Consider the following 12,196-nt stretch of genomic DNA (forward strand, 5'->3'; position numbering starts at 1 on the left):
ACCATACCTGACAAAAATTAAGGGAACGGATTGGATCCAACTCCAACCTTCTTCCAGCAGGTATATCTAAATCTGGTGTTTCAAAAACTAAGCACATCCAAACTCTCATTTTTCTCTCTTTTTTTGTTTTTCTCCTTGTCAAGCATATGCCCAAGGGGTTTGGGGTGCGGTTTCATTTCCAAAAGTGCCAAACCCCTTGTTGCTTATCATTTGCTCAGCTGAAGTTGGGTGACTCCCTCGGGGGCAAGGGGTGTGCCACAGGTTTATACTATAGGAAAAGTTATCCAGGCTTAGCCAACGCGATTAGGTCTTTGATCGGGGAAGCAGATCAGGTCATGCTGAACATGAGCGTTTTTGCTCATGCCAACATCGTGGCCGTCCGATTTGTATTTTGAAAAGCTAAAAAGTCGACAAAACTACGTGGCATTCATCCAAAATGCAAACAGACGGCCACCATGTTAGCATGAGCAAAAACGCTCATGTTCAGCCTGACCTGATCTGCTTCCTAGTTAAAACAAAAAAAGCATGTGAAGACATTTAATGTATTTCTGCATTCATTTCTAGTTTTTCTTGGTGGGGGAACATTTTATTTTCTCACCCAACAAAAAAAAAAAAAGGAAAAGGAGGTTGGGCCCAACTTTTTTTTTTTGGTTTTTTTGGGAACAAAGGCCCCAAAATACATGTATCCATCCCCCTATCTTGCTGCCTAAAGTGAATAAATACACCATAGTGATCACCTCTCCGTGAAACTGTGCTCACCATCGCCCCTAGCCTAAAGGCAAGGCAAGGTACTGGAGAAGGAACTTCCACAGGCCAGCCATGGAAGGTGAGGATCACAAGCTTGAGCACAAAGAAACCTTCTGCGTTACGGGGGCAACTGGGTACATCGGGTCGTGGCTCGTGCGGTCGCTCCTCCAGAAGGGCTACAAGGTTCATGTCACAACCAGGGATCCAGGTTCACCTCTTCTTTGAAACTCTCATCTGTTGGCTGTTTAATCCTCTTTTAAGACAAGGAAGTAGCAAACATGTGTTTGGATGAAAATGAAAAGTCCAGAACTTTGCAGATTTTCCATCTTTCTAGTACTGGTACGATGGCCAAAAACTCGTTCTCAATGCAAAATTCAAAAACCAGAAGATTTGGAGCTTTTGTAGTATCCTTTTGCACCCTCAAAAAGTTATTGAGCTCACTTCGAGTCCAGGTTGAGAATTGTGGGAAGTTGGTGTCGAGCAAGAACCCATTGGTCGAGTCTGCATGAACTTGGCTAGATGCACTAACAATATCAAAGTTTAGGTACAAAGTTGGTACAGTTGTAAAATGAATGACCATTGCATATGGGGTATGACCCAAGACTCGACATAAGTTCGAGATGTGAATTCTTAAGTCAGTTGGAAAGCAGGACACAGATTTTTAGTTTTTTAGTCAATTAAACTTAATTTTTTGATATCTGGACATATTAAATACGTACATTTTTATTGAAATTCTACTAAAAGTATCAAAAAATGAGAAAATGGTGGTGTGTCACTCTCGCATAACTTGTAACCATGAAGCCCGTTAGTAGCTAGTGCTAGTAAACGAGCTGAATGAACCGAGCCTGAAGTGTTCAGGCTTCGCTCATTCTTGTGTCGAGCTAAGGTGAGTTTGAGCTCATAATGAGCCCGAGATAAAGGAGTCAAGTTTGGGCTGGATTGATTATAGGAAAAATATATTGTTTTAAAGCTTAAAGAAATATGATTAAAAAGTACATATATAATATTTGTAAATATATATTTTTTTACTATTTAATGAGCTCATAGTCATGGAACCGAGTCATATTGAGCTTGCTGAGCCTATTTTACGAGTTTGAACAAAAGCTTTTTAAGATCCAAACATGAGCGGCAGCTCAGCTTGTTTCACAGCCCTATGACCCTTGTAGCTTTACTGAACCTTGCCCACGTGGACGAGTGAATGCACAGGTCCAAATTTGATCAGTTTTGGACTAATCCATGCTGTGACTAGAATGTACTGTACACAGAGTCTGTCCTCATAGACCTGCTTGATAAAAAACTAGTTGGTTCAGTCAACCCTCACACTGTGTTCAGTTCAATTTTTTACAAGAGACATGGTTCAAACCGTTGATTTTATTTCTACGGTTAATTTGTTCAAGATTTTTCAAATAGTATAATAGCAGTAATAAAAAAATGGGAGGTTGAAGAAGAAAAGATTCGATCTGCCTATGACCAACATACTTTTTTTAATTTTGATTTTATTTTTTCCACATATATTTATTGATCTTTTGATAGTCAAGCTTTGGGATAACCGTGGTGAGGATGAATGGAGCAAACGCTGAAAGCAATACTGAAAGGAATAGTTTGAGGGGGGCAGAAAGAGGAAATGGATCCTAATATGTTCGGTTCTCATATAGAGTAATGTGTTCCTTTTGCTCACTTTTTCGTTTTGCCCCATTCTACCCTTTAAAAATCCTTTTTTTTTATATATATTTTTTCTCACATCTAAACACCATAGATGTGATGATGATCTATAGGTTTTGTTTAGTGGGAACTGACTTTTGGATCACCGGAATTTGACCTGTATTAAGGTTTTTTGGGTCATCCAAAATCAATGGCTATGACGGTATCAGTTTTTTTTCGGCTCATAAAAAAATATTTTTCATCAAAAAACAACATGATCCAAGAGTTGATTCTCACTAAATCGAGCATGCTAAACACATCTAACGATTCAGATCTATCAAAAACACATAAAAACTATGTGGCAAAATGAGAAATGAGTCCTAAATTGTTCAGTTCTTTTATATATATATATATATATATATATATATATATATATATATATATATATATATATATATATATATATATATATATATATATATATATATATATATTGGTTACACCTATGGGTTCCAAGTCCCTCAGCTAAAACTCAAAGGGGGCAAGTTATGTTGACCAAATCCAAACCCATAGATGTGCTTGAAATGGATTGCCCTTACATCGTGTTCCTTCCATGTAAATACACGTTCTTTTGATAGATGAAATTTTGCTATATTTTAATGTCCAAGAAAACATGGCATGATCCGAGGGCCAGCCCTACTCAACCAAACATGTAGATCACATATCTACGGCATTAATTCGATCTGAAAAATAATAAAAAAGTAAAAAATGGTGTGTTTGGCTCATGGGTTTTGAACCCTTAGGTAGCCCATATTTGTTTCATATACATTGTGGTACTCACTAATGGGGGGTCGACACCTGATTTATATAGATCTAATCTCCAAAGGCAACTTGGATCAAGTCTGGTGACTACAACCAACTGGGGGCTCTACGTGGTTGGTAGGAGCCGTGGGTGCACGTCTCCTTGTGGTGGGACGTTGCAGGTTCAAAACTCAGTGGTACGTTAAATAATAACTGGTGGGAGTCTGGCTAACCCCAGCTTGCCTTTCTAAAAAAAAAATCTGTTGACTACAACATGGTGTTTTCAGTCATTTTCAAACCATCATGATCTTCATAAATTGGGGGACAGTTTTTATTTTTCACTATCATAACATGTGAAATCATATGATATTTCAGATTAAACTTACTAATAGTAATTAAATAAATCATGCCAGACACGTTTGTGTGGTTAGATCTACACTTCCATCCCTCTTACATTGTTTATCTTCTTTCTTTTTTTTTGTCTCATATTTAGAGAAGGCTTCTCGGATTCTATCCTTTGGTGATGAGGGGAGGCTGAAGATTTTCAAGGCAGATATGCTTGAACAAGGCAGCTACGATGCAGCAATCGAAGGTTGTGATGGTGTGTTCCACATATCACCCATGGAGTTTGGTCTGCCAAATGGACAAAATCCCGGTAACCTTCCTATCTGTTAAGCACACACATGCACATATATATATACGTGTATTCCTGTGCACCCGAGCGCGCGCACACACACACACACAACCAACCAACAGTAACAACAACAACAATGCCAAATATGTAATTTATGAAACTATCATAAGGCAAGTTTATATTTAGCAGACTCATGTTTCACATATTTAAGATAGATGCCTAACTTTTTCAGAAATTGCTCAGATAACTACTTGAATTGAATTTTTCCATTAAAATTACTTATTGGCCCTCAGGTATAGCTTCTGAAGGTTATACAAGCGTCATCCAATCATTTAAATAAAAAAAAAAAGGGTTAAAGTTGTCATTTTCAAAAGCTACTGAGAGAGGTGAATAAAAAGCAATTCAGCAGTTATTTGAGCATATTTATTTAAAAGGCTTGGAATCTAACTTAAATATTTGAACCTTAAAGCGCCAAACATAAATTTGCCATATGTTTAATGCCTATATGTAAATTACCTACAACAAAAATTAAAAACTAGATCACTCAGTTGATGATATAAGAATTGGGGTACAAACGGGCACTCTCATAAGCTCGTAACACCAATTGATAGGGCCCACACTCAACTTTTGTGGGGCCCATGTGATTGGTGGTTATCGTATCGCTGATAATTGGGTCCATCTGTTGGAAGGTACTCAACATCAATGAGGGACCAGTGGGTGCACATCCTCAAGGGCTTGTTTGATGACATATTCAGAAATGGGTGAAATGAATAAACAAAACGGACAAAACACTCATTCAGTAATAATTGCATAAGAGGTTGTGTTCTTTGTATCAATGTTTGTTTCAGGGTTAGTGCCGACAACACATACTGATAATGGGTCGGATAATTTTGTTTTGTATCGTAAGACTCACTCGATCCACTCAACCATATGAGCATTTTAACATCTTTTTATGGTTTTTAGCCCTAGATATGGATCTTGAATTGGTTCTAAAAACTAAAAAATGTTTACAATTTGAGTAATTTGAGAGAAATAAGAATTGATAAATTTTTTTTATATAAATGATATAATCAATGTCATATCACATCTAATTATGAAAGTCTATCATAAAAATATCAAACCTTAAAATCGAATTAACTATAAAAATCAAATTAGTAAACCCTATTAAATCATAAAACCTTAAAATATAATAAAATAAATCATAAATAAATAAATAAATAACCTAAACTATAAGAAAAATAAACCATAAAATTAAATAAAAAAACCCTAATTCAAACCCTAATCAAAGAAAATAAAAAAAATCCGGAATCAAATACAAAGAAAACCCTAATCAATTAACTATAAAAAGCCTTAATTAAAAAATTTATTCAAAGCCTTAATCATAAAAAACCAAAGAAAATAACTCTAGTAAAAAAAACTCTAATCAAATTATCTATAAAAATATCTAATTTAAAATTTTTGATTCAAAGCCCAAATAAAAAAAACAGATAAAAAATCCTAATTAAATTAACTACAATAAAAATAAAAATACAAAATATAAATATATCATAAAACCCTAAAATGCAAGAAAATAATTTATAGATAAACCAAAAAACCCTAATCTACAAGAAAAATAAACCAAAAACCTAAACTACAAGAAAAATAAACCATAAATTAACAAAAAACCCTAAACTACAATAAAAATAAATCATAAATAAACCAAAAAACTCCTAAATTACAAGAAAAATAAACCATAAAATTAAACATAAAAAGCCCTAATTCAAACCCTAATAAAAAATTCAAAGAAAAAAAATAATCAAATACAAGAAACCCCTAATGAAATGAACTATAAGAAGCCTTAATTAAAGGAATTTGATTCAAAACCTAATCAAAGAAAAAATCCCTAATAAGAAAAAATATTTGATTTAAAACCCTAATCAAAGCCCTAATGAGAGAGAGAGAGGGGGGGGGATGAAGTGAGAAAAAAATTTGTTATCCTTATAGGACCTAGGTATGGTTTTGCGTATGATAGGTCTGGTCAGATTCAGACCTAGTATCAATGCCTTAGAATTTCTACCCCCTTAGGTTCGAATCATATGGGGTTATCTGCAAGCTTCTAAAAATAAAAAAAATTAATAATATTTTTGGACCTTAAATAAAATAGCCCCTTTTTGCATGACAGAAAGCTACTTGAAATCTGATGTCCACAAGCTTGCATCAAGTGGTACTCTGAACGTTCTAGAAGCTTCTTGGAAGGCCAAAACGGTGAAGAGGGTGGTCTTAACTTCTTCAATGAGCACCATCTCTGCAAGGGACCAACAGGGAAACCTGAAGGCCACGGTGGTGGACGAGTCTTGCTTGAACTCCATAGATGCAGTGATCAAGAGCAGAACATATGGATGGGTGAGTGAGAATATGGATATAGATATCTCAGCATGGACCTGTTATTTAGGGTCCAGCCCAATTGGTTGTTGGGACTGGGAGGCTAGGGATGCAAATGGGTTGGATCAGGGATGGATGTTTTTGCAATTTTCGGCTGGTCCAGATCTGACTATCCTCTGTATTTAGTTGTTCTGGATCCGAACCGTTTCCATTCCTATGGGAGACACCAAAATGCCACCTGTATGCATTGGGCCATCTAGCCATGTAGCTATGGTTCGAACCATGGTTATAAAATATGGTCAAGGTTTTGAAATTCTTGCAATGTTATTGCAATATTTTCAAGTCATGAAATTCCTGATAATATGGTCAGATTTCAAAAAATTCTGCTTTGGTGATCTTTTTTATTTTAGAGTAATTTGCAAAAAGCTGCTCAATTTATCGGCCATTTACAAAAAAACAGGTTGCCTGCTTTTTTTCTTTATTTGTGTTTCAAATCATTCAATAAAGCCTTTGCTTAATCAAACAAAGTGACTAAAATGCCCTCATTATCGTTATATTTAATTAACAACTATAATGATGTAAGATTATTTTTCCTCTCGAAAAATGACGTAAGATGAATTGTATTTTAAGAGAAGAACAGAAACTCCATTTTTATATATCAAGCAGGTTTTCCAAATGTCAGATAAAGTAGGTGTTTGAATTTAATAATGCATATAGGTGGAGTTTTTTGTAAATAGTTGATTAATTAGGTTTCCTTTTTGTAAATATCTGATAAATTAGGAGGTTTTTATAAACTACCATCATTTTAAATATTTACATTTTTTGGATTTTATTACTTTTCTTTAAAAAAACACATGTTCTTTTGAATTTTATTGTTTTTTATTTTATTTTATTACGTAAATGATGCGCACCGTATTTTCTTTAAAAAAACACAATTTTTTAATTTATCGCTAGATTTGTGATGTGTAGATCCACAAAGTTTGCTTTATCGAAACTGGATAATTAAGGACCAACCATGCCTGGGTCCAGAACTGACTCATATGACCCAAGACAGAGAAACCTGGACCCGTGACTGCTTTCATCCTCTGTAACAAATATAGTGAGATTTATAAAAATCTCGTGCAATATCGAGAAAAATTGCCTGAAAGTTTAAAACGGCAATTTTTCACGAGATTTTCATTTTTAAATGTGTTTTATTTATATTTTCTTATAAAAAATATATTTTTCATTTATTTTTTATTGTCGAGATTTTGCCGAAAAACAATTGCAAGATTTTATGAAAAATTTCAAAGTCTTTAACTCCTGAGATTTTGCCGTTTTAAACTTTTGTCACTATGCTTTCATCTCATAAAATCCAGCCCCGATCCATTTGAGCTTAAAGATGCCCCTTTTTTGGTGATTGTTAGGTCTATGTGATATCAAAGCTGGTTGCGGATCAAACAGCATGTAGATTTGCAAAGGAGAAAGGCTTAGACTTGGTGTTCATAGTGCCAGTAACAGTGGGTGGTCCATTCTTGACCCCAACTGTTCCAGCGAGCCTCCAAGTGCTGCTATCACCAATCACAGGTACTTCTCAAATGGCAAAACTTTGCCACTGAAGCCATTTAAAATGGTAGGCTTTTTCATGTTTAGATAAATATTTAGCACAATAAAAAAATCAATGGCTCATATTTAGCACAACAAAACTTAGTAAAATAACCACCAAGGTGGTATCCCATGAGGTAAGCGGGGTCATGTGCCAAGCTGAAGGCCCAGGTTCAAATCCCTCTGCCACATGGGGCTTAAGAGATATCTGGTAGGGGTCTGCTTAACCTCAGCTTGCCTATCAAAAAAAAAAAAAAGTCCTTAGCCAAATAAAAAAAGCAAGGTTTTTCTTCAAATTGATTCAAATAAGCAATGATGAATGCATCTAATGGTTGGCATTAAGCAAAAAAAAAAAAAAGTCCTTGTTGTTTGTATGCAGAAATGTTAACAAAAAATAGTCTCTATGCTGCTCATTTCTCAAGTAATTTGGGAGGAGTTTCTTCAACATTTAATACATTCAATTATGGTTTATGAGTTGTGTATTGGTGGTATCTGGTATTGATACATCTGATGCGTGATATGCTAGGGTGCATCGAGTACTAGGGATGGCAGTGGACCGGGGGGAAATGGGGCCCGCCTCACCCCGTTTGGATCGGGGATGGAGGCGGGGATGAAGATTAAAATCAAAACCCGTGCGAGGATGGACTTACACTTTCTCCCGCCTCAATCCTTCTTTAGGGATGGCAATGGACCGAGGGGAAACCGGGCCCCACCCCCGGGGATGGAGTTCATGAAACGGGGATGGAGGTCCGGATTTTGAGATGGGGGTGGAGACCTTGTCCCCCACCTCCGCCCCGGCCCACTGCCATCCCTATCGAGTACCAATGCAACTATGTGTAGGACGGTTTATAGGACAAACTATTTACAAATTTTCAGCACATCTTATTGCTCAAATGGAGATCAAATCCTTTCTATAAGTAATTTTTGTGAAAAGGTCTCCTACTATAACTAGGAACTTAACAATTGCTTTTATATATATATATATATAAGAAAACAAAATCTTTATAATTTAAAAAATATACTATTTTAAGTATTTCATTTTTGTCGTCTCGCTTGACCGATCAAACTGAAGGGATGGAAGCTGACCCTTTTATCGTCAATGGTTGGCCTGAGTAATTCAATACAAAAATACAATATAAGTTCCAATTTTGCTTCAAAATTATTAAGCTGGGTCTGAGAGTAGCATATCAATATGGGCTTTCACTTAACAGTCCCATTGACAGCAACTGTAATTGGATATACAAAATGGGAAAATTTTGTTTGAAGAACTTGCCTAATCTATAGCCTTAATTTGCAGGAGACAAGGACTTGTATCCAATACTAACTGCAGTGCATTCAAGATTGGGGTCCATCCCCATGGTTCACATTGAAGATATATGCAATGCTCATATTTTCTTGATGGAGGAAAAAGAGGCAAAGGGGCGATATATTTGCTCTGCCCATAGCTGTGGTCTTGCTCAACTTGTGGAGTTCTACTCTCTTCAGTATTCTTTTTCTCCCAAACACAAGTAATCCTCCATAATTTCCTACTTTCTTATGAAGAAAAAATCAGTCATCAAAAACACTTGATAAGATTGTAGAGGCGTGTCCGACACCAGTAAAGATGTGAACAGATTCATGAATTCCATGATTCCAAACACTAATGGTTGCAGAAAGAGTTTGGAATTGAAGTCATGATGAGCATTACCATGTTCCCCGTGATCCGGTACCAATCTTGTTACTATAGAAGGTTCAAATTAAGGGTGGACATCGGCCCCCTGGTACCCATCAGGCTTTCAGGTACATGACCTGACAAACGCGAGACAGCCTGTCCAGGCCCATTTACCAGTTGGGCTTATAAAAGGGCCCGGCCCAAAATCAATTTTAGAACAAAAGGCTCTCAAACGCATCCTTGTCTTCCAAGTCTTTTTTTTTCATGAGGAACAGGGAGCCACCTGATCCGGAATCAGAGACCTAGTCATGCTGGCTGTGCCTGCCATACTTACAGTGGCTGTCCTAGCGGTGTAAACCCTCACCCCCAGGGAGTTGCCTTGTTTGGGCTTATTGCAAGGGGCCTGTTACACCCATAGGAATAGAACCTTGACTGCCTGCCTAGCAGCCAACCACCCCTCCCACTGTGCCAAACCCCTTGGACTGCCTTGTACCTGGTTTACTTTGCATATTTGAACAAGCCACTGGTTTACTGTGTTATATTTGTACCAGCTGGTTTACTGTGTTATATTTGAACAAGCCACTGGGTCTGAGTTGACCCAACCAGAATTCATTGCTCATATCACAGGCCTCATTTATGGGTTCTTTTTGTTATGCAGATTGCCTGATGAGCCCAATGGATGGGATCCTACCACAGTCTCCTCTGAAAGACTGAAGCAGTTGGGTTTTGAATTCAAGCATGGGATGAAAGAGATACTCGAGGAGAGCATTGATTGCTGTGTTGAGTGTGGGTTCCTGAACACCCCAGTACTGAAGTGATCAGGGACCCTGGTTGAGTGGTAAAATAATGCTATGTGTAGGAGGTAGCAGGTGTGGTTGACATGAACTAGTCTTCCAGTAATAAATCCACTAGTGGTTGGAGTGTGTGCGGTTAGTTTTCTAATATCAGAACTGCAGCCTATGTGAAAGCAAATATCAACTTATTAGTGGAAGTGTCATGCCTGCACTAGAGAGAGGTCTGAGAATGTCTGTAGTGGATCTTTTAAATTTGCAATTTGAAGTTAGGATAGTCCTCTTTCCATGTTTCATAGATGAACATTAATGACTTGGAACCATAGTCATAAGATATCATTCTCCTGATAATAATCTCACAATATTTTGAAGAAAAAAAAGAGTTTTGGGGAAATTATTGGTATATATAAATACATAAAATATACAACAACAACAACAACAACTACGCCTTCATCCCAAAACAATTGGGGTCGGCGATATGAACCAACAAAGAAAATCATTATGGGTCTTCCACATGAATCCTTCTCCTCCATTCATTTCTATCCAATGCCATGTCCTCGGTGAGGTTCAAAGCATTCATATCCTTTCTTATCACCTCCATCCATGTCTTCCTAGGCCTACCACGACCTCTTTTAACTAATATATTTTCCCATTTCTCCAACCTTCTAACTGGAGCATCATTAGGCCTTCGCCGAATATGTCCAAACCACCGTAAACGATTCTCTCGCATCTTATTTTCAATGGGTGCAACACCTACCTTCTTACGTATCTCTTCGTTCTGAATCTTATCTTTTATTGTATTTCCACACATCCATCTAAGCATCCGCATCTCAGCTACACTCATTTTTTGAATATGATGTCTCTTGGCAGCCCAACATTCCGTACCATATAGTAAAGCGGGTTTAATAGTCGTCCTATAAAACTTTCTCTTCAACCGCAATGGCATTCTACGATCGCACAGCACTCCAGTAGCACTTTTCCATTTCATCCACCCAACCTTTATCCTATGATTTACATCTCCATCAATTTCTCTATACTTTTGAATGATGGATCCCAAATATTTGAAATAATCATTCACCGGTATATCTTGCTCACCAAGCTTCACTACACTCCCATCACTACTTCGTTGCTTACTAAATCGACATTCCATGTATTCTGTTTTACTCTTACTCAACTTAAAACCTCTTGCTTCCAATGTCTGTCTCCATAATTCTAACTTAGCATTAACCCCAGCTCTAGACTCATTAATCAAAACAATATCATCAGCAAACAACATACACCACGGCACATTTTCTTGAATTGATCTTATAAGCTCATCCATCACTATAGCAAATAGGAAAGGGCTTAAAGCAGATCCTTGATGTAACCCAATCATTATAGGAAAATTGGTTGTCACCCCTCCACAAGTGCGGACATTGGTTACTACTCCTTCATACATATCTTTAATTATACTAGTGTACTTGAGAGAAACACCTTTCTTCATCATTGTCTACCAGAGAATGTCTCTAGGTACTCTATCGTAAACCTTCTTCAAATCAATAAAAACCATATGCAAATCTTTGTTCCTCTCTCTATTTCTCTCAATAAGTTGTCTAAGAAGATGTATAGCTTCCATAGTTGATCTTCTAGGCATAAAACCAAATTGATTCTCCGATATCATGACAATCTTCCTCAACCTAGACTCAATCACCCTCTCCCAAAGTTTCATAGTATGACTCATGAGTTTTATATCACGATAGTTTGTGCAATCTTGTATATCACCCTTATTCTTATATAGAGGCACCAAAGTACTCTTCCTCCACTCATTAGGCATCTTATTTGTCCGCCAAATCTTGTTAAAAAGATTTGTCAACCATTCTAAACCTTTCTCTCTCAAGCATTTCCAAGCCTCGATAGGTATACCATCTGGGCCAACTGCCCTTCTTGATTTCATTTTCTTCAAAGCCTCTGCAATTTCTTTCTTTTGAATCTTGCGCATGAAGTCAC

The 12,196-nt window shown here is 36.9% G+C and overlaps 1 protein-coding gene across 1 annotated transcript; it reads left to right on the forward strand.

Moving 5' to 3' along the window:
• The first annotated feature begins 819 nt into the window (after window positions 1-819).
• Window positions 820-10,237, forward strand: LOC149834729 (putative anthocyanidin reductase). Its single transcript, XM_090009439.1, has 6 exons — window positions 820-955; window positions 3,683-3,844; window positions 5,985-6,205; window positions 7,591-7,750; window positions 9,066-9,276; window positions 10,078-10,237. The coding sequence occupies exons 1-6, from the start codon at window positions 820-822 to the stop codon at window positions 10,235-10,237; spliced, it is 1,050 nt and encodes a 349-aa protein (XP_089865565.1).
• The last annotated feature ends 1,959 nt before the right edge of the window (window positions 10,238-12,196 follow it).

This window comes from Nuphar pumila, chromosome 6 (assembly GCF_984573655.1).
Source record: "Nuphar pumila chromosome 6, dmNupPumi1.hap1.1, whole genome shotgun sequence".
NCBI lineage: Eukaryota > Viridiplantae > Streptophyta > Magnoliopsida > Nymphaeales > Nymphaeaceae > Nuphar > Nuphar pumila.

What these genes read in the sequence shown, in the direction of transcription:
- LOC149834729 (XM_090009439.1), top strand. Translation starts at nt 820, where the DNA reads ATGGAAGGTGAGGATCACAAGCTTGAGCACAAAGAAACCTTCTGCGTT. An exon ending in TGTCACAACCAGGGATCCAG is followed by an intron (nt 956 to 3,682) that starts GTTCACCTCTTC and finishes TCTCATATTTAG; the next exon opens with AGAAGGCTTCTCGGATTCTA. An exon ending in AGAGCAGAACATATGGATGG is followed by an intron (nt 6,206 to 7,590) that starts GTGAGTGAGAAT and finishes GGTGATTGTTAG; the next exon opens with GTCTATGTGATATCAAAGCT.